At 52.8% G+C, this 13,066-nt stretch overlaps 5 protein-coding genes across 5 annotated transcripts; 1 reads left to right on the top strand and 4 right to left on the bottom strand.

The window, feature by feature from the left end:
- Positions 1 to 107: 107 nt before the first annotated feature.
- On the top strand, positions 108 to 1,936 carry Z520_01405 (alpha,alpha-trehalose-phosphate synthase [UDP-forming]; the record flags this gene model as incomplete). The annotated part of the gene is made up of 4 exons (XM_016771923.1): positions 108 to 414; positions 469 to 1,212; positions 1,271 to 1,610; positions 1,672 to 1,936. 4 exons carry the CDS (start codon positions 108 to 110, stop codon positions 1,934 to 1,936), a joined length of 1,656 nt encoding a protein of 551 aa, XP_016637062.1.
- A 777-nt stretch (positions 1,937 to 2,713) lies between these two features.
- On the bottom strand, positions 2,714 to 3,181 carry Z520_01404 (uncharacterized protein; the record flags this gene model as incomplete). The annotated part of the gene is made up of 1 exon (XM_016771922.1): positions 2,714 to 3,181. One exon carries the CDS (start codon positions 3,179 to 3,181, stop codon positions 2,714 to 2,716), a length of 468 nt encoding a protein of 155 aa, XP_016637061.1.
- A 1,086-nt stretch (positions 3,182 to 4,267) lies between these two features.
- On the bottom strand, positions 4,268 to 5,475 carry Z520_01403 (uncharacterized protein; the record flags this gene model as incomplete). Its single annotated transcript, XM_016771921.1, has 2 exons — positions 4,268 to 5,148; positions 5,199 to 5,475. 2 exons carry the CDS (start codon positions 5,473 to 5,475, stop codon positions 4,268 to 4,270), a joined length of 1,158 nt encoding a protein of 385 aa, XP_016637060.1.
- Positions 5,476 to 6,182: 707 nt separating this feature from the next.
- On the bottom strand, positions 6,183 to 7,499 carry Z520_01402 (uncharacterized protein; the record flags this gene model as incomplete). Its single annotated transcript, XM_016771920.1, has 2 exons — positions 6,183 to 7,181; positions 7,416 to 7,499. 2 exons carry the CDS (start codon positions 7,497 to 7,499, stop codon positions 6,183 to 6,185), a joined length of 1,083 nt encoding a protein of 360 aa, XP_016637059.1.
- A 950-nt stretch (positions 7,500 to 8,449) lies between these two features.
- Z520_01401 (aconitate hydratase, mitochondrial) lies at positions 8,450 to 11,598 on the bottom strand (the record flags this gene model as incomplete). The annotated part of the gene is made up of 9 exons (XM_016771919.1): positions 8,450 to 9,556; positions 9,627 to 9,694; positions 9,787 to 10,108; positions 10,155 to 10,198; positions 10,605 to 10,624; positions 10,684 to 10,732; positions 10,784 to 11,006; positions 11,069 to 11,444; positions 11,561 to 11,598. The coding sequence occupies 9 exons, from the start codon at positions 11,596 to 11,598 to the stop codon at positions 8,450 to 8,452; spliced, it is 2,247 nt and encodes a 748-aa protein (XP_016637058.1).
- Between the last annotated feature and the right edge of the window lie 1,468 nt (positions 11,599 to 13,066).

Raw genomic sequence — 13,066 nt, 5'->3', positions numbered from 1 at the left:
TCCACACCTCGCCGTCTGACCATCTTCTGAGTTTGGTCTGAGTCAGCTCTGAACAGAGACACCGTCTAGAGGCTCCCAGAATAACCTGATTTGATTCCATTGCAAACATGCCTGCCGCAACCGACAGCCCTCCCAAGGTGGAATCGCGGCTTCTCCTGGTCTCCAATCGCCTGCCAATCACCATCAAGCGGTCTCCGGAAGGGAAGTATGATTTCTCCATGTCGTCAGGAGGCCTTGTCACTGGGCTGAGTGGCTTGGCGAAGAGCACCACCTTTCAGTGGTACGGTTGGCCAGGGCTGGAGGTCCCTGAAGACGAAGTCAGCGGTGTGGTCAAGCGGCTGAAGGATGAATTCAATGCTATCCCCGTTTTCGTCGACGACGAATTGGCCGATAGGCATTACAACGGGTTTTCCAGTACGACTCTCAGAAACCCCATTACTATTTGTGCATCCAGCTGACAAGCTCTAGACTCCATCATGTGGCCGCTCTTCCACTACCACCCTGGTGAAATCACGTTCGACGAGTCGGCTTGGAATGCTTACACCGAGGTCAACCGTCTCTTCGCCCGGGCCATTGCCAAAGAAGTCGAGGATGGCGATCTTGTCTGGGTGCACGACTACCACCTGATGCTGTTACCCCAGATGCTCCGCGAAGAGATTGGTTCTACAAAGTCCAATGTCAAGATCGGCTTTTTTTTACATACTCCCTTCCCGTCGAGCGAGATCTACAGGATTTTGCCCGTTCGAAATGAAATCCTGTTGGGGGTCCTTCACTGTGATCTGATTGGCTTCCACACCTACGACTACGCTCGACACTTCCTCAGCAGCTGTTCGCGAATTCTGAACCTCACCACGACGCCCAACGGGGTCGAATTTGAAGGCAAGATTGTCACAGTCGGCGCCTTCCCCATCGGCATCGACCCGGAAAAATTCACCGAAGGCTTGAAGAAAGACAAGGTTCAAAAACGCATTGCTGTGCTGGAGGAGAAATTCAAGGGCGTTAAGTTGATTGTTGGTGTAGACCGTCTCGACTACATCAAAGGTGTTCCCCAGAAACTTCATGCTCTCGAGGTTTTCCTTACAGATCACCCCGAATGGATTGGTAAGGTGGTCTTGGTTCAAGTCGCCGTGCCCAGCAGACAGGATGTTGAGGAGTATCAAAATCTTCGCGCGGTTGTCAACGAGTTGGTGGGACGCATCAATGGAAAATTCGGTGAGTTTTTACACTTCCTTCTAGGTTCATCTAGAGTCTGTTTCGCTAACAAGTCCAGGCACGGTCGAGTTCATGCCCATCCACTTCATGCACAAATCGGTCAACTTCGATGAGCTCATTGCCCTTTACGCCGTCTCAGATGTATGTCTCGTCTCCTCGACACGGGACGGTATGAACCTGGTATCCTTCGAGTACATAGCCTCTCAGGAACAGCGAAAAGGTGTGCTTATTCTTTCCGAATTTGCGGGTGCTGCACAGAGCTTGAATGGCAGTATCTTGGTCAACCCTTGGAACACCGAGGAACTGGCCGGTGCCATTCAGGAGGCTGTGACAATGAGCCCAGAACACCGTGCTATCAATTATGCCAAGCTGCACAAATATGTCTTCAAGTACACCAGGTAAGTCATTGCGCAGTCTTTTCGCTCAACCACCAGCAACTTGTCTAACCAACGTTTCAAGTGCGTTCTGGGGTCAATCTTTCGTGGCCGAATTGACCAGAATATCCGCCCAAGGAGAGAAGAAGTTGAAGTTACGTCGAGCATCCCTGATAAAATCGCCATCTCAGCAGCCACCTTCTGAAAGCAGAGATGTGGATTCGGGAGCGAAGCAATCGTCACAGCCAACTACGAACCCAGATGTCGAGATCGATGGCTTTCAAGCATCGAGAGACGTTGATGTCGCGGCTACGGATGGACACTCGAAGGAAAAGTCGGCGACGCTATGAGCTTAAGGGATGGGACTGGCAGGTGTTGGCAACGAAACGATACGAGGTCATGCAGCAGAGTGCCTAACACGGGCTTTTGCATTACAACAGTTACAGCCATGCGGTATTACTTTAGACAGGGGTCAAAGCAACAAAGAAAGGCAGGGCAAGGTGCTCAGGAACCATAGAGAGGACATCATTCCATGATAGCAAGAATTATACTTGTGAAGGCCATAGTCCTACTGAGTCGCCTGGTGAGCTTGACAAATGTAATCGACATGCCCCTCGACCGCCTGCCCGTATGATTGTATTCAGAGCGCTTAAGGCGTCCTTTTCTATGCTCCTCCCTGCACCTCGATCTTTATCGTACACTGATTGTATAAAGACAGGTCTTTATCTTATATAAGTATGTTGTTCTCGACGCCCAGGGCTGGAAGGGAGGGAGTATGGCTAGTATTCACCCAGTCAATCGATCAATCAGCCAGCCCTTCGTCCGTCCATGCAGTTTTTGGTCTCTCAGGACTCGCTTTCCGCCACGCAAGGGGGTTGGTTGGCTATTTCTCAACACTGTACTCGTACTCGGTCCTAGTTGATTTTCTGAAACCGCTGCTTTGCCCCGTAGAACCACCGAGGCAGGCGGACAGTAACAAGAGAGAAGGGAAAGGGGTGAGAGAGATGAGCGAGCCCTATCTAGAGCTTGTTTGTGCTCCCTCCTCCTCCTCCTCCTCCTCCTCCTCCTCCTCTCCGTCTGCCTAAGTAAGTGATCAACTGCCCACTCTCTGGCCCCTTCGAGACGTCCTACGCCGGTAGGGGACTCGCCGTCTTATCCACGCCAGGGCTTTTGTCCGCTTTCGCGGCGGGTTTCTTGCCGCCACCACCCTTCCTCCCCTTCTGTCTCAGCGCCAACTTCTTCATCTCGCCCTCGGTCCCGACCCACCTGCCCTTGTCGCTGCCCACGGTTCTGGACTGTCTCTGTTCGACAGGCACGCCAAACGGGGTGATGACCTCGCGGACCACGTAGCGCACGCCCTTTTCCTTGACCATGCCGTTGCGGTCGCGCGGCCGGTGTCGCTTGACAACCACCTGGCCGCGCAGGTCGCGCTCGTTCCTCAGGGACGGCGGGAACGCGCCGAACCGGACCACGTCGCCCTCGCGCAGCAGGTTGTGGGCGTCGTGCACCAGGTGGTGCGTGGGCCGCGTGTAGTGTTTCTGAAAGTGTGCGTGGAAGACTTGGATCGACCGCGTCACTCGTACGGTCTTGTCCATCGTCCCCGTGCGCGAAACTGTCCCGATCAGGGTCGGGGAGGTGGAGAGGAAGTCTGCGTCTGGAGTTGGGATCTCGTAGGAGGATGAGGATGAGGATGAGGAAGGGTAGATTAGCGATGGATCCCAGGATGAGGAGGACGTGGTTGTTTTCTCATTTGGGGATGAGGGCGCCGGCGGAGGCCGCGATGGTTCTTGTGATGAGCCCGGAGGTCTAGAGGTAGACGATCTTTTCAGGTCTGCATGATCCGTCGACGCCCGTGACAGTATGCTCTGCGCAACGTTTTCTCCCGCGTCGCCGCCCTTGCTGCCCAGTGTCGAGGCGTCGAGTCCTTCTGAGGAGGAGGCAGCGGGAAGGTCGGTCAGTGGCTGTGCTTGGTGAAGTAGACATGTGGATGAGAATGCTCGTCCCTGCTGCACGGAGATCCTGCTGCGGCATTGTGAAAGACCGCGAGTGGCCGCACCTCGACGAGCACCTGCAATCGGTGACGCTGGCGAGCATGTAAGAGCTGTCGGCGCCGAGGCTGTCGACCGCGGCGCTGAAACCCTTGCGCGGCAGGCACAGGAACAGGCACGTCGCGCGAGTGCTGTTGCAGAGGATGAGGAGGAGTAGAAGTTCATGATGTTGACCTGCGGTCGTGAAACGGACACCCTAGGTACTTCACTGGTAACCCGCGAGCATGGAAGAGAAAAGGAGGACCCGATCCCGATATGGATGATTCGTACAATCGGGTGGGCTGGAATGAAGAATGCACAAAGGAGAGTATGGAAAAGAGCTCCTTGTTGATGCTGCTGCTGCTTTCGACCTGCGTCCAAAATTTTAGGGTGCATTGGAATCGGGGTCACAAGCTCGGCGGAGTGGAGCTGCCTCTGGAGCGGCTACAAGGCTCCGTCAGCCTCGTAGCATGGTTTACGGGGACGACATTGAGACAAGGCACGATTACTGGATTTTATCCTCAATGGCTAATCCCACAGTGACTGCTTTTTAGCTCTCGACAGGAGCCTTTCCCATCGGCCGTCTACCGCTGCTTTGCTGCCTCGAAACGCCACGCCATTCCCGTGCCGTCCTTGGTGGTCCGTGGATGATGCCTATGCCGCCCAAACGTCCTTGCCAACGCCTTCTATCCAGTGGCCCAAATCATTGACATTGCTGTCCCACTCCTTCAGTCGCTGCCTCATGCCCTCGATTTGATTCCGTTCCAGCACTTTGGGCTGTACCCAATTGATCCTCGCAATCTGGGCGACCTGGTCGATCTTCCCCCGCAACAGCCCCAAGCTGAGCGCCTTCATGATCAAGTGCTCAATCTCATCGGGCTTGACGTTGGTCTCTTGACTGATGGTCTTGAATGTCATTGCACGGTCGTGTGGCGGTCGCTTGAATACCAGTTCTGTCAACGCAGCCAGGTTGATCTTCTGCCAGAGGAACAATCGATGCGACTCGAGGATGGGGTCCTTGGTGAGGTTATTGGACATGCGATCGAATGTGGCCAGATCTCCTCGGTTGAAGGCGAAGAGCAGATCCCGTAGCCATGACTGAGGATGCGGAGGTTTCAGGGCGTCTAAGATGGGATGCAGGAGCAGCTCCCCAAAGTTGTAGATCTGGTCCGACACCAGTGCGGCGATGGCCAGGTTGTATGCTCTGTGCTGCCGTTGTTCGGTGTTCAGCTCCGACTCATCTATGCATGCAAGATACAATAACGAGTTTCTGTAGTAGGATGTATAGTCGTTCGCGGCTTGGAAATAGTCGGCATTGACGCGGTAGAAGGCTGCGTGAACCACATTTTCCACAAAATCGAACTGATCCAAAATTTTTTGCGCCTTTTCTAGTTGCTCTTTTGCCTTTGTCGCCTCTCCCAGTCTCAGGTAGACACTAGCCAGCTCGGTGATTGTGTAAACATGCGCTTCTTCGGAATCTGGTTTGGCAACTCGATCGGCGAGAGTCCTGAGAAACTGGCTTCGCTCAGTGTCGTCTGTCAATCATTTAGCTTCTAAACCTCAATACAAGATCTCCAAAAATTACCCTTGATTTGCGCCGAGGCGCTCAGTGCCAATTTGACGAGTTTGAGCTGGTTGATCTTGTCTGCGAAACTGATGATGAAGGTATTGTAGATGGGTAATCTCTGAGAGGTGCTCTCTGGGTTCGAGAAGTATTCCAGAAGCGTGTCCGTCAGTTGATGCCATAGCTTACGTTCCCAGAGATCTTCGAAAGTGAGAAAGAGGTGTTGAAGTTCGGTGGGTGCTTCATCTCGTTGTTCTGCGAGGAAATTGGAAATCGCCTCTGGATCGTGTTTTGACATGGCGGCACTGAACTGGAATACAGGACAGCGAGTTTTCGAGTTGAATTCGCCTTTCCGAATGTGCGCAGGTGCAGGAGTGTAAAAGACGAGAGTGTGTATTGAAAATGGCGGAGTGTGTAGACGAATTGAGCGGCGGTCGCAGGCAATCGACGAGGCGCGTCAACCATCTTCTCGGTCACGTGGACAGCCTCGCTCACAGAGTACAGCGACAAGAGCCTCTTATTCCTTTTGAAAGATCAATCGGTGCCTTCGAACAAGAATGATAATAACTCTGGTTTCTTCGCTTGTCTAATGAGCCATAAAAGTATCCCAACCCCTAGAGGTTCATCTTTCCTCCTTGGATATCACTGGCCGTGCCAGAGATTGAGTGTTGATGAACGACCTAGTACTTCTAGCAGCACGCCAATTTTCCCAAAGCAATAGAATTGTCCACTTCGCTAGATCTTCTTGTTGTACTATCCAGGCCTACGTATCTTATGGCTGACTTGTCCATCCTGTCCACTCTTTCAATGTTCGCTCTGCCTATCCAGAAACGACGTCCTTTCCAGCGGTAAGCGAATCTGTCTTCAACGGGAAGCTACCTAGATACGTAAGATCCTGTTGAGCAAAGCGAAACAATATATTGTCATCATTGCTCAACGCTGCCAATCTCCCACAAGAGTGGAAAAGGGAGAATCACCGAGCTCATCGGCTAATAGCAGTGGGACTCACAGAGTCGCCTTCTCACTCACCCTCCACTTCCCTGCGCTGGTCTTGACGACCTTGCCATCGCGCCGCAGCTTGTCGAGCACCATCAGCAGTCCATTCTCGGCCGGCTGCCACAGGTTCTCCGGGTAGTGGCGGTAGATGACCTTGACCATGTCGATGCTGGCCCATTCCTTGCCCAGCACGGTTTCTGCGCCGCCAACAGCGACCGAGTCGCCTTCGGCTTCGTCGTCGCCAACCCGGGTAATACTGTCGTGGACGAGCGGCTCCGAGCTGTTCGGCGGTGTTGTCGTGCCGTACTTCAAGACGTTCAGCGCTTCTTCCTCTCGCATACGTCGGTGCGCGATGTACTCGTCGATTTTGGCCACGGCGTCAGAAATCACGGCTCCGTGGCCTGGAAAGGCTCTCTTGCTGCCAGAGCCACTACCGTCTTGTGACTGTTGTTGCGCAGCCACCGCGTCCACGACCCGTCTCTTCATGAGGTCCAGGCTCTGCAGGTACAGATGGAGGTCCTCAAACACGGCCGTGCCATGGCCTAGGACGTTGTCGGCGGTGAACAGTGCGCCCACCTCGGTCGGGTCCGGCGACGAGGTGATCTGGAAGACCATGTGGTCCTTGGCGTGGCCGGGGGTGTGGATGGCTTGGATCTCCAGAGGAGCCGAATCCCCTGATAGGGCGATTGAAAACTTTTGGCCGTCTGCGATGTCGTGCACGCGCGAGGGCTCGATCAGGCCGTCCGGGTTCCACGTCGGCTGGTTCTTGTACACCTTGGCTTGATCCAGAGAAAGTTCCTCGCACAGCCTTTCCAGGTCCCGAACCCCGCCTAGGTGGTCGTGGTGCCAGTGCGTTAGTATACAGGTTGACACGGCGATGGGTTCATTCTGGGAAGTCAGCACGGTGCGTAAAGTGTCGATCCATTTCTTCTCGCCCGCCCCTGTATCGATCAGGATGCGTTGCGGCCCCGTGCCGAGTAAGTAAGTGTTTGTGCCTTGAAGCGTGAACTAGTTCCACGGGAGGGGTCAGCATAACGATGGATGGATCGGGCTCGGGGTTTAATAAGAGGCCATTTTTCTCCTTCTTTATAGTCTTCGTTTGGCCTCCCACCTTCCGGTTTGCAAAAGACGACGTCGTCCCTCCAGAATAGCGAAGGAAGAAGACAACGTAGAGAGAATACTCCCATAAAGCACAATATAGTCATGATAGAAAACACATCTGCAAAAGTGCATTGGACTTACCTTGCTAGGGTTCCCGCCCAGGATGCGAACAATATTCGTGCTGATCTGCTCCCAGTCTGGGAGGTGCGGGAGGTTTTGTGCCATGACGCGTCTTCTCGGGCCTCGAAAGGTAGGATTGGTGCTGTGGAAGAGTCTCAGCCTGGTGGGAATTCTGCGCATATACTGTAACTGCTTCTGGGCTCGAGGTCTTGCGTGGGGTTGGTAGCAGTCGAGTTGGAAATGAGTGCCGTGAAAGGCCGGAGACGAGACGGGCGGGATCGAGTGGCTTTTCTGTATTTGGGTATGTGTCTGGGGTTTCTGTTCGGTAGAGCAGTCAAACAGACTAGATTGCCGAGGAGAGCGATCGAAGTTCCTCTGTCGGAGTGGTAGGAGTAAAAAGTAATAGAGTTGTTGTCTATCCTGGGTATATGTATTCACGCCATCTCACCCAGCGACTTTCGTCTCTTTCATGCACAGCAAGGACGGTGATGGTGAATCAGAACCCTTTCTTAGAGTGGCGGCTACGAGACCAAGAGCAAGGGATTCGTTCTTATATATGTGAGCAGTGACACAAGATACAGCGCATATCGCAATCATCCGTCCCCATTTGTCAATCGGTTGTTATTACATGCCGAGGTTCCCAACGGCTGGCGACGCCCTTTTGTCAATGACCCTCAGAACGCAGCCTTGTGGTGCTCTCAGCCATTCAGATACCCTTGTCGAGTACACACAATGCCATTCCCGAGTCTGCGACGAACAATTCCTGCTACGTTTAGAAGAGCGCAGTATGTCCATATGACATTTTAAAATTTGCTGTGCGCTGGTATTCCGCTACGAAAAAAGTACATAACATCATGCCCCCAATCTGCTACCATGCCCTTCTCGACACAAGCACGGTTCATATCTGAACTCTCTTCCTCGCCTTTCCGCCTCCAGTCTCAATTATCTGAGGCTTTTCTTGAAAATGCCTCGTTGTCTGTGCCGACTGCGTCTGCATTCGATTTGCATCCTGTACAATAATTGCGTGTTGAACCGAGACGAACTCGATCCGCTTTTTAGCGGTGGCCGTGCATTTTGGCCATGGTGTTCAGGGCACTGCCGTTCTTGAACCACTCAATCTGGCCCTCGTTGAATGTGTGCTGCAACTCGCAGTCCCATTCCTTGCCGTCCTTGGGGTGTACTTTCATGGTCACAGGCTTGCCGGGTGCCAAGTCAGTGACCAACAAGTCGACCTTGTCATCAGGGTTAATTTTGTCGTAGTCTTCGGGGTTGGCGAACGTCAAGGGCAGCATGCCTTGCTTCTTCAAGTTGGTCTCGTGGATACGAGCGAAACTTCGGGTGATGATGGCAATACCTCCAAGGTGTCGGGGTTCAAGAGCAGCGTGCTCTCGAGAGGATCCTTCACCATAGTTCCAATCTCCGATCACGACCCACTTCGTTCCATCTTTTTTATATTGTCTGGCAGTGGCAGGAACCGCATCCCATTCACCGGTCTTGAAGTTCTTGACCTTGTTAGCTTCGCCGTTCGCGGCGTTGATGGCGCCAATCAGCATGTTGTTGGAGATGTTGTCAAGGTGACCACGGTACTTGAGCCAAGGCCCAGCCATGGAGATGTGATCGGTGGTGGTCTTGCCCTTGGTCTTGATCAGAATGGGGAGGTCAGTGAAATCCTTGCCGTTCCACGCCTCGAAAGGCTCCAAGATTTGAAGACGGTCAGACGTAGGAGACACCTTCACTTCCACTTGCGCACGCTCCTCGGGCGGCGCTTGGTATGTATCACGACCTGGGTCGTATCCGTTTCGAGGCAGACCCTCACCAGTCGGCGGCTTGAGCTTGAAGTCGTTGCCGTCCTTGTCCTTTAGTGTGTCGGTGAGAGGGTTAAAGTTGAGATTTCCTGCAATGGTCATGGCCACAACCAAATCCGGGGACGTAACGAATGAGTGAGTGGCAGGGTTGGCATCGTTGCGGCCGGTGAAGTTTCGGTTGTATGAGGATATGATGGAATTGGGTTCGCCTTTCTTGACATCCTTTCGATCCCATTGGCCAATGCACGGGCCGCAGGCGTTAGCAAGGATAATGCCTCCAAAGTCTTCGAGGGTCTTGAGCTGGCCGTCTCGTTCAATGGTGGCGCGAATTTGCTCAGAACCAGGGGTGACAGTGAACTTGATTTTGTTAGTAGAGAGGGACAAATTCACAAGAGGAGGCTCAGTATATGGGGCCAATAATACGTACTAGAGACTTGGCCTTGACACCATGGTCCATCGCATCCTGAGCAATCGATGCAGCGCGGCTCATGTCCTCTGCGACCAACAGTCAGCCTGCACCAATTTGGAGGAGGGGAATAACGGCATCTCCACAGATGAACAGCTTGGCAGCATACGGGAGAACTTACCGTACGAAGAGTTTGTGCAGGAGCCGATCAGCCCAACCTTCAACTCCTCAGGCCATTTGTTGTCCTTGACTGCCTCTGCGAACTTGGAGATGGGAGTGGCCAGATCTGGAGTGAATGGGCCGTTGATATGAGGTTCCAGTTCGGAAAGGTTAATTTCGATCAATTGGTCGTACTCGGCACCCTCATCTTCGTGGAGCTCAGCAGCGTATGAACGAGCGAAGTCGCCGATATGCTTGCGCTTCGTGGCAACCAAGTAATCATACATGCGGTCGTTGAAAGGGAAGAGAGAAGTAGTGGCTCCAATCTCGGCACCCATATTGCACTGTACACATTAGCATTGAAAATACCAGAAAGCTTTTCGCACTTACGATGGTACCCATCCCGGTGCACGAAAGGTTGTTGGTACCCGGACCTGGAGCAAGAGTTAGCATAATACACCACAGCATATTGCTTTCGAAAGATGAAAAAAGTATTGACTAATAAGCGGAATAAGAACATGTGGCACGCTCGAAGTTGTTCCCTGTTGTTCCCTGTTGAAGCGGAGGCGGCGTTTGTCTGTGAGAGTGTTTCATTGAACTTTAGGAATAGCGGTGCTCCTTCATTCATTTGCAAAGTTGGTTGTGTTCAACAGGGGAGCAACTTCGGCGTTGTCGGGCATTCCGGCCACATTGGATGCAGGGTGTACACCGTGTCAGAATCGCGCTATTCGTTTCCAGTCGGATCGGTCCGTCCAGGAATCATGAGGAAGGAGCGCCCGGAAAAGGGGTAGACAGCCTCGCCAGAGTCTCAAATTCGCAGTGCAAAGGGAGTACACTCACCATGATATTCGACAATCGCTCTGCAGATATGTCAGACCTCCCTGGAATAATCAGAAGCTCAGGGACAATGCAGACTTACCCTGTACCTCCCTTTACAGTCAAGATACCTGCCACCTTGAGGATGATATCTGATATCCAAGATCAGCACAATATCAATGAGTTGAGTCCAGCTTGCTCACCCTTTGGAGCAGTCCATCCAGACATTTCACCAGTCAGCTTGACACCAATAACCTTGGGTGCCTTCAATTCCCAAGGCAGGTTGGCCATCACGTCGACCGCATCGGCTCCACCAACACCAATTGCAGCCATACCGAGACCACCAGCGTTGGGGGTATGAGAGTCGGTTCCAATCATCAAACCGCCGGGAAATGCGTAATTTTCCAAGACAATTTGATGAATTATCTGACGATCTGTAAGTCAAAATCTGTAGTGCCGAGCTGCATCTCGTGCCGGGGGATCCTTACCCCTGAGCCAGGACGCCAGAAGCCGATGTTGTACTTCGCACAAGCAGTCGACAAGAAATCGTAGACCTCTTTGTTGATATCCTTGGCTCTTTCCAAATCCTTATCTCCACCAACCTGGGCTTCAATAAGATGGTCGCAATGGACGGTGGTCGGCGTAGCAACCGAGGGCATGCCAGCGGACATGAATTGCAGGATGGCCATCTGTGCGGTAGCATCTTGACAGGCGACTCGATCGGGTCTGAGTTTGAGGTAGGAAACTCCACGTTCGATGTCTTGCCCGTGCGGATCATCCAAGTGGGAATACAGAATCTTCTCTGCATAGGTGAGAGGGCGGTTGAGTCTGCTTCGGACAATGGCTAGGTTTTCCGACATCTTCCTATTATGAGTGTCAGCACTGCCAACATTGTCTTGTATATTCAGAACACCACTTCCAGGGAGCGGAAGACAGGAAACACCAGAGACTCAAGACGGTTCATCGGATTGGAAACTCACTTGTAGTTGATGTAGTGGCCTTTCTCCCAGTTCGTCATCTCAACCTGTATCCGGCTGTTAGGTTCGTTGAGTAAAGCAGGTGCACCAGGTATGACTTATTTTTGCTCAGCGGATCATCCGAAACCGTAGCATAACCCATTCTGGACATCCGCAAGGGCTGGATTGGACAGTTAGTGAGCTGTTGTCGCTTCCGGATCGAGATGGGCAGAGGACTAACAGAACCAACTTTGGCTCCCTAGTGTCGACACAAATGTCAGCTAGAGGTCATGGACAACAACGAGAAGCAAAGTGATAATTGAATCCTTGCAGCAACTGTGAAGACTGCGGTAATCACAAAGCCGACAATGGTATGATGCAAGACCACTTACCACGCGGGAGGCCAGGCGGCCCAAAGGCCTCGCGGACATCATGTTGGCGGCAATACTTGATGACTAGCGAAAGGTGCAAAATTCCAAGCTCGGCGTAGAGCTGGACACAGGAGTAAGAGAGAGTGGAGAGGTGGAAAAGAATTGAAGTAGCTGTGATGTGTGGCCGGAGAGGTGGATGAATGGGAGGAGTTGTCGCAAGCTCCCAGCGTGCCAGGTGCAGCACCAATCAGCCTCGGGCAAAGAGGGCAAAAGCACGATAAGCCTGGGACGACGTCAACTGCGGAAAACAGAACGTCAATGGCTGTCAATCAGTGGCTGCAGCAACCACTTCTCCTCCTCATCTATGCAATGATCGATGGTCTGCAGATATTTTTCTTGAAAAGGTTCCAAGGTGCCTAGACTAGATATATAATATGCATCCACCAGACCAACTCGAATCTCGCCGCACAACAATGGGTAGGTAGAGTAGCCTGAAGCATTCCGCAGCTCCTAGCTGGGCAGTGAGCTCCACCGCTACCCCATGCTCCGAGCAAATGCCTCAAGCCTGCGATTTTTCTTCTGGCCTGCAGACCTTCCGGGTAGCCAATCATGGCTGATGTAATTACCTCGTCGAACCAGATGCCCGAAAAACAATCCCCCCAGTACCAGCCTTTTCTTTCCCAAGTCGTAGGAAGAGTTCCATGTGTGATCTAGAGCACACAATAGGCGCTTCCCAACATTGTTGACCGCCTTAATCACATTCCACGCAGCTCGATTCGGTGTGACGGGGAGAGCAAGGCAAGTCTTGCTTTCCAAGCTGGTGCGGAGAACCCAGGAGAGGACAACGTCAGGTCCAATGCTTTCCCAAGATTTAGGGGCCGAGTGATTGGATGGATGAGTCAGTCCGAAAAGAGGCCCCGACAGACGCCGCTTCCTTGACCCAGTCGGCAGTCCGCGCTTTTGCTGGCGGAGGCTTGGCGCCCACTGCGTTACTAGTAGCAGTGGGCAAACCCTTGCTGCAGAAGTTGCGAGGGGCTCCGCCGCTTCCCAAAAATCATCGGCCCACAAACACTGCCATTCGCCCCAAAAACAGCCTTGCATGCCCATAACCTGGTGTTTCTCGCCAGCAACAGACTTGAGCCGAAAGCCTTGCGAATAT

The sequence above is a fragment of the Fonsecaea multimorphosa genome (genome assembly GCF_000836435.1).
Source record: "Fonsecaea multimorphosa CBS 102226 unplaced genomic scaffold supercont1.2, whole genome shotgun sequence".
In the NCBI taxonomy this organism is placed as follows: domain Eukaryota; kingdom Fungi; phylum Ascomycota; class Eurotiomycetes; order Chaetothyriales; family Herpotrichiellaceae; genus Fonsecaea; species Fonsecaea multimorphosa.
Note: the sequence above shows the minus strand (reverse complement) of the source record. Positions and strands in the feature narration are given on the sequence as shown.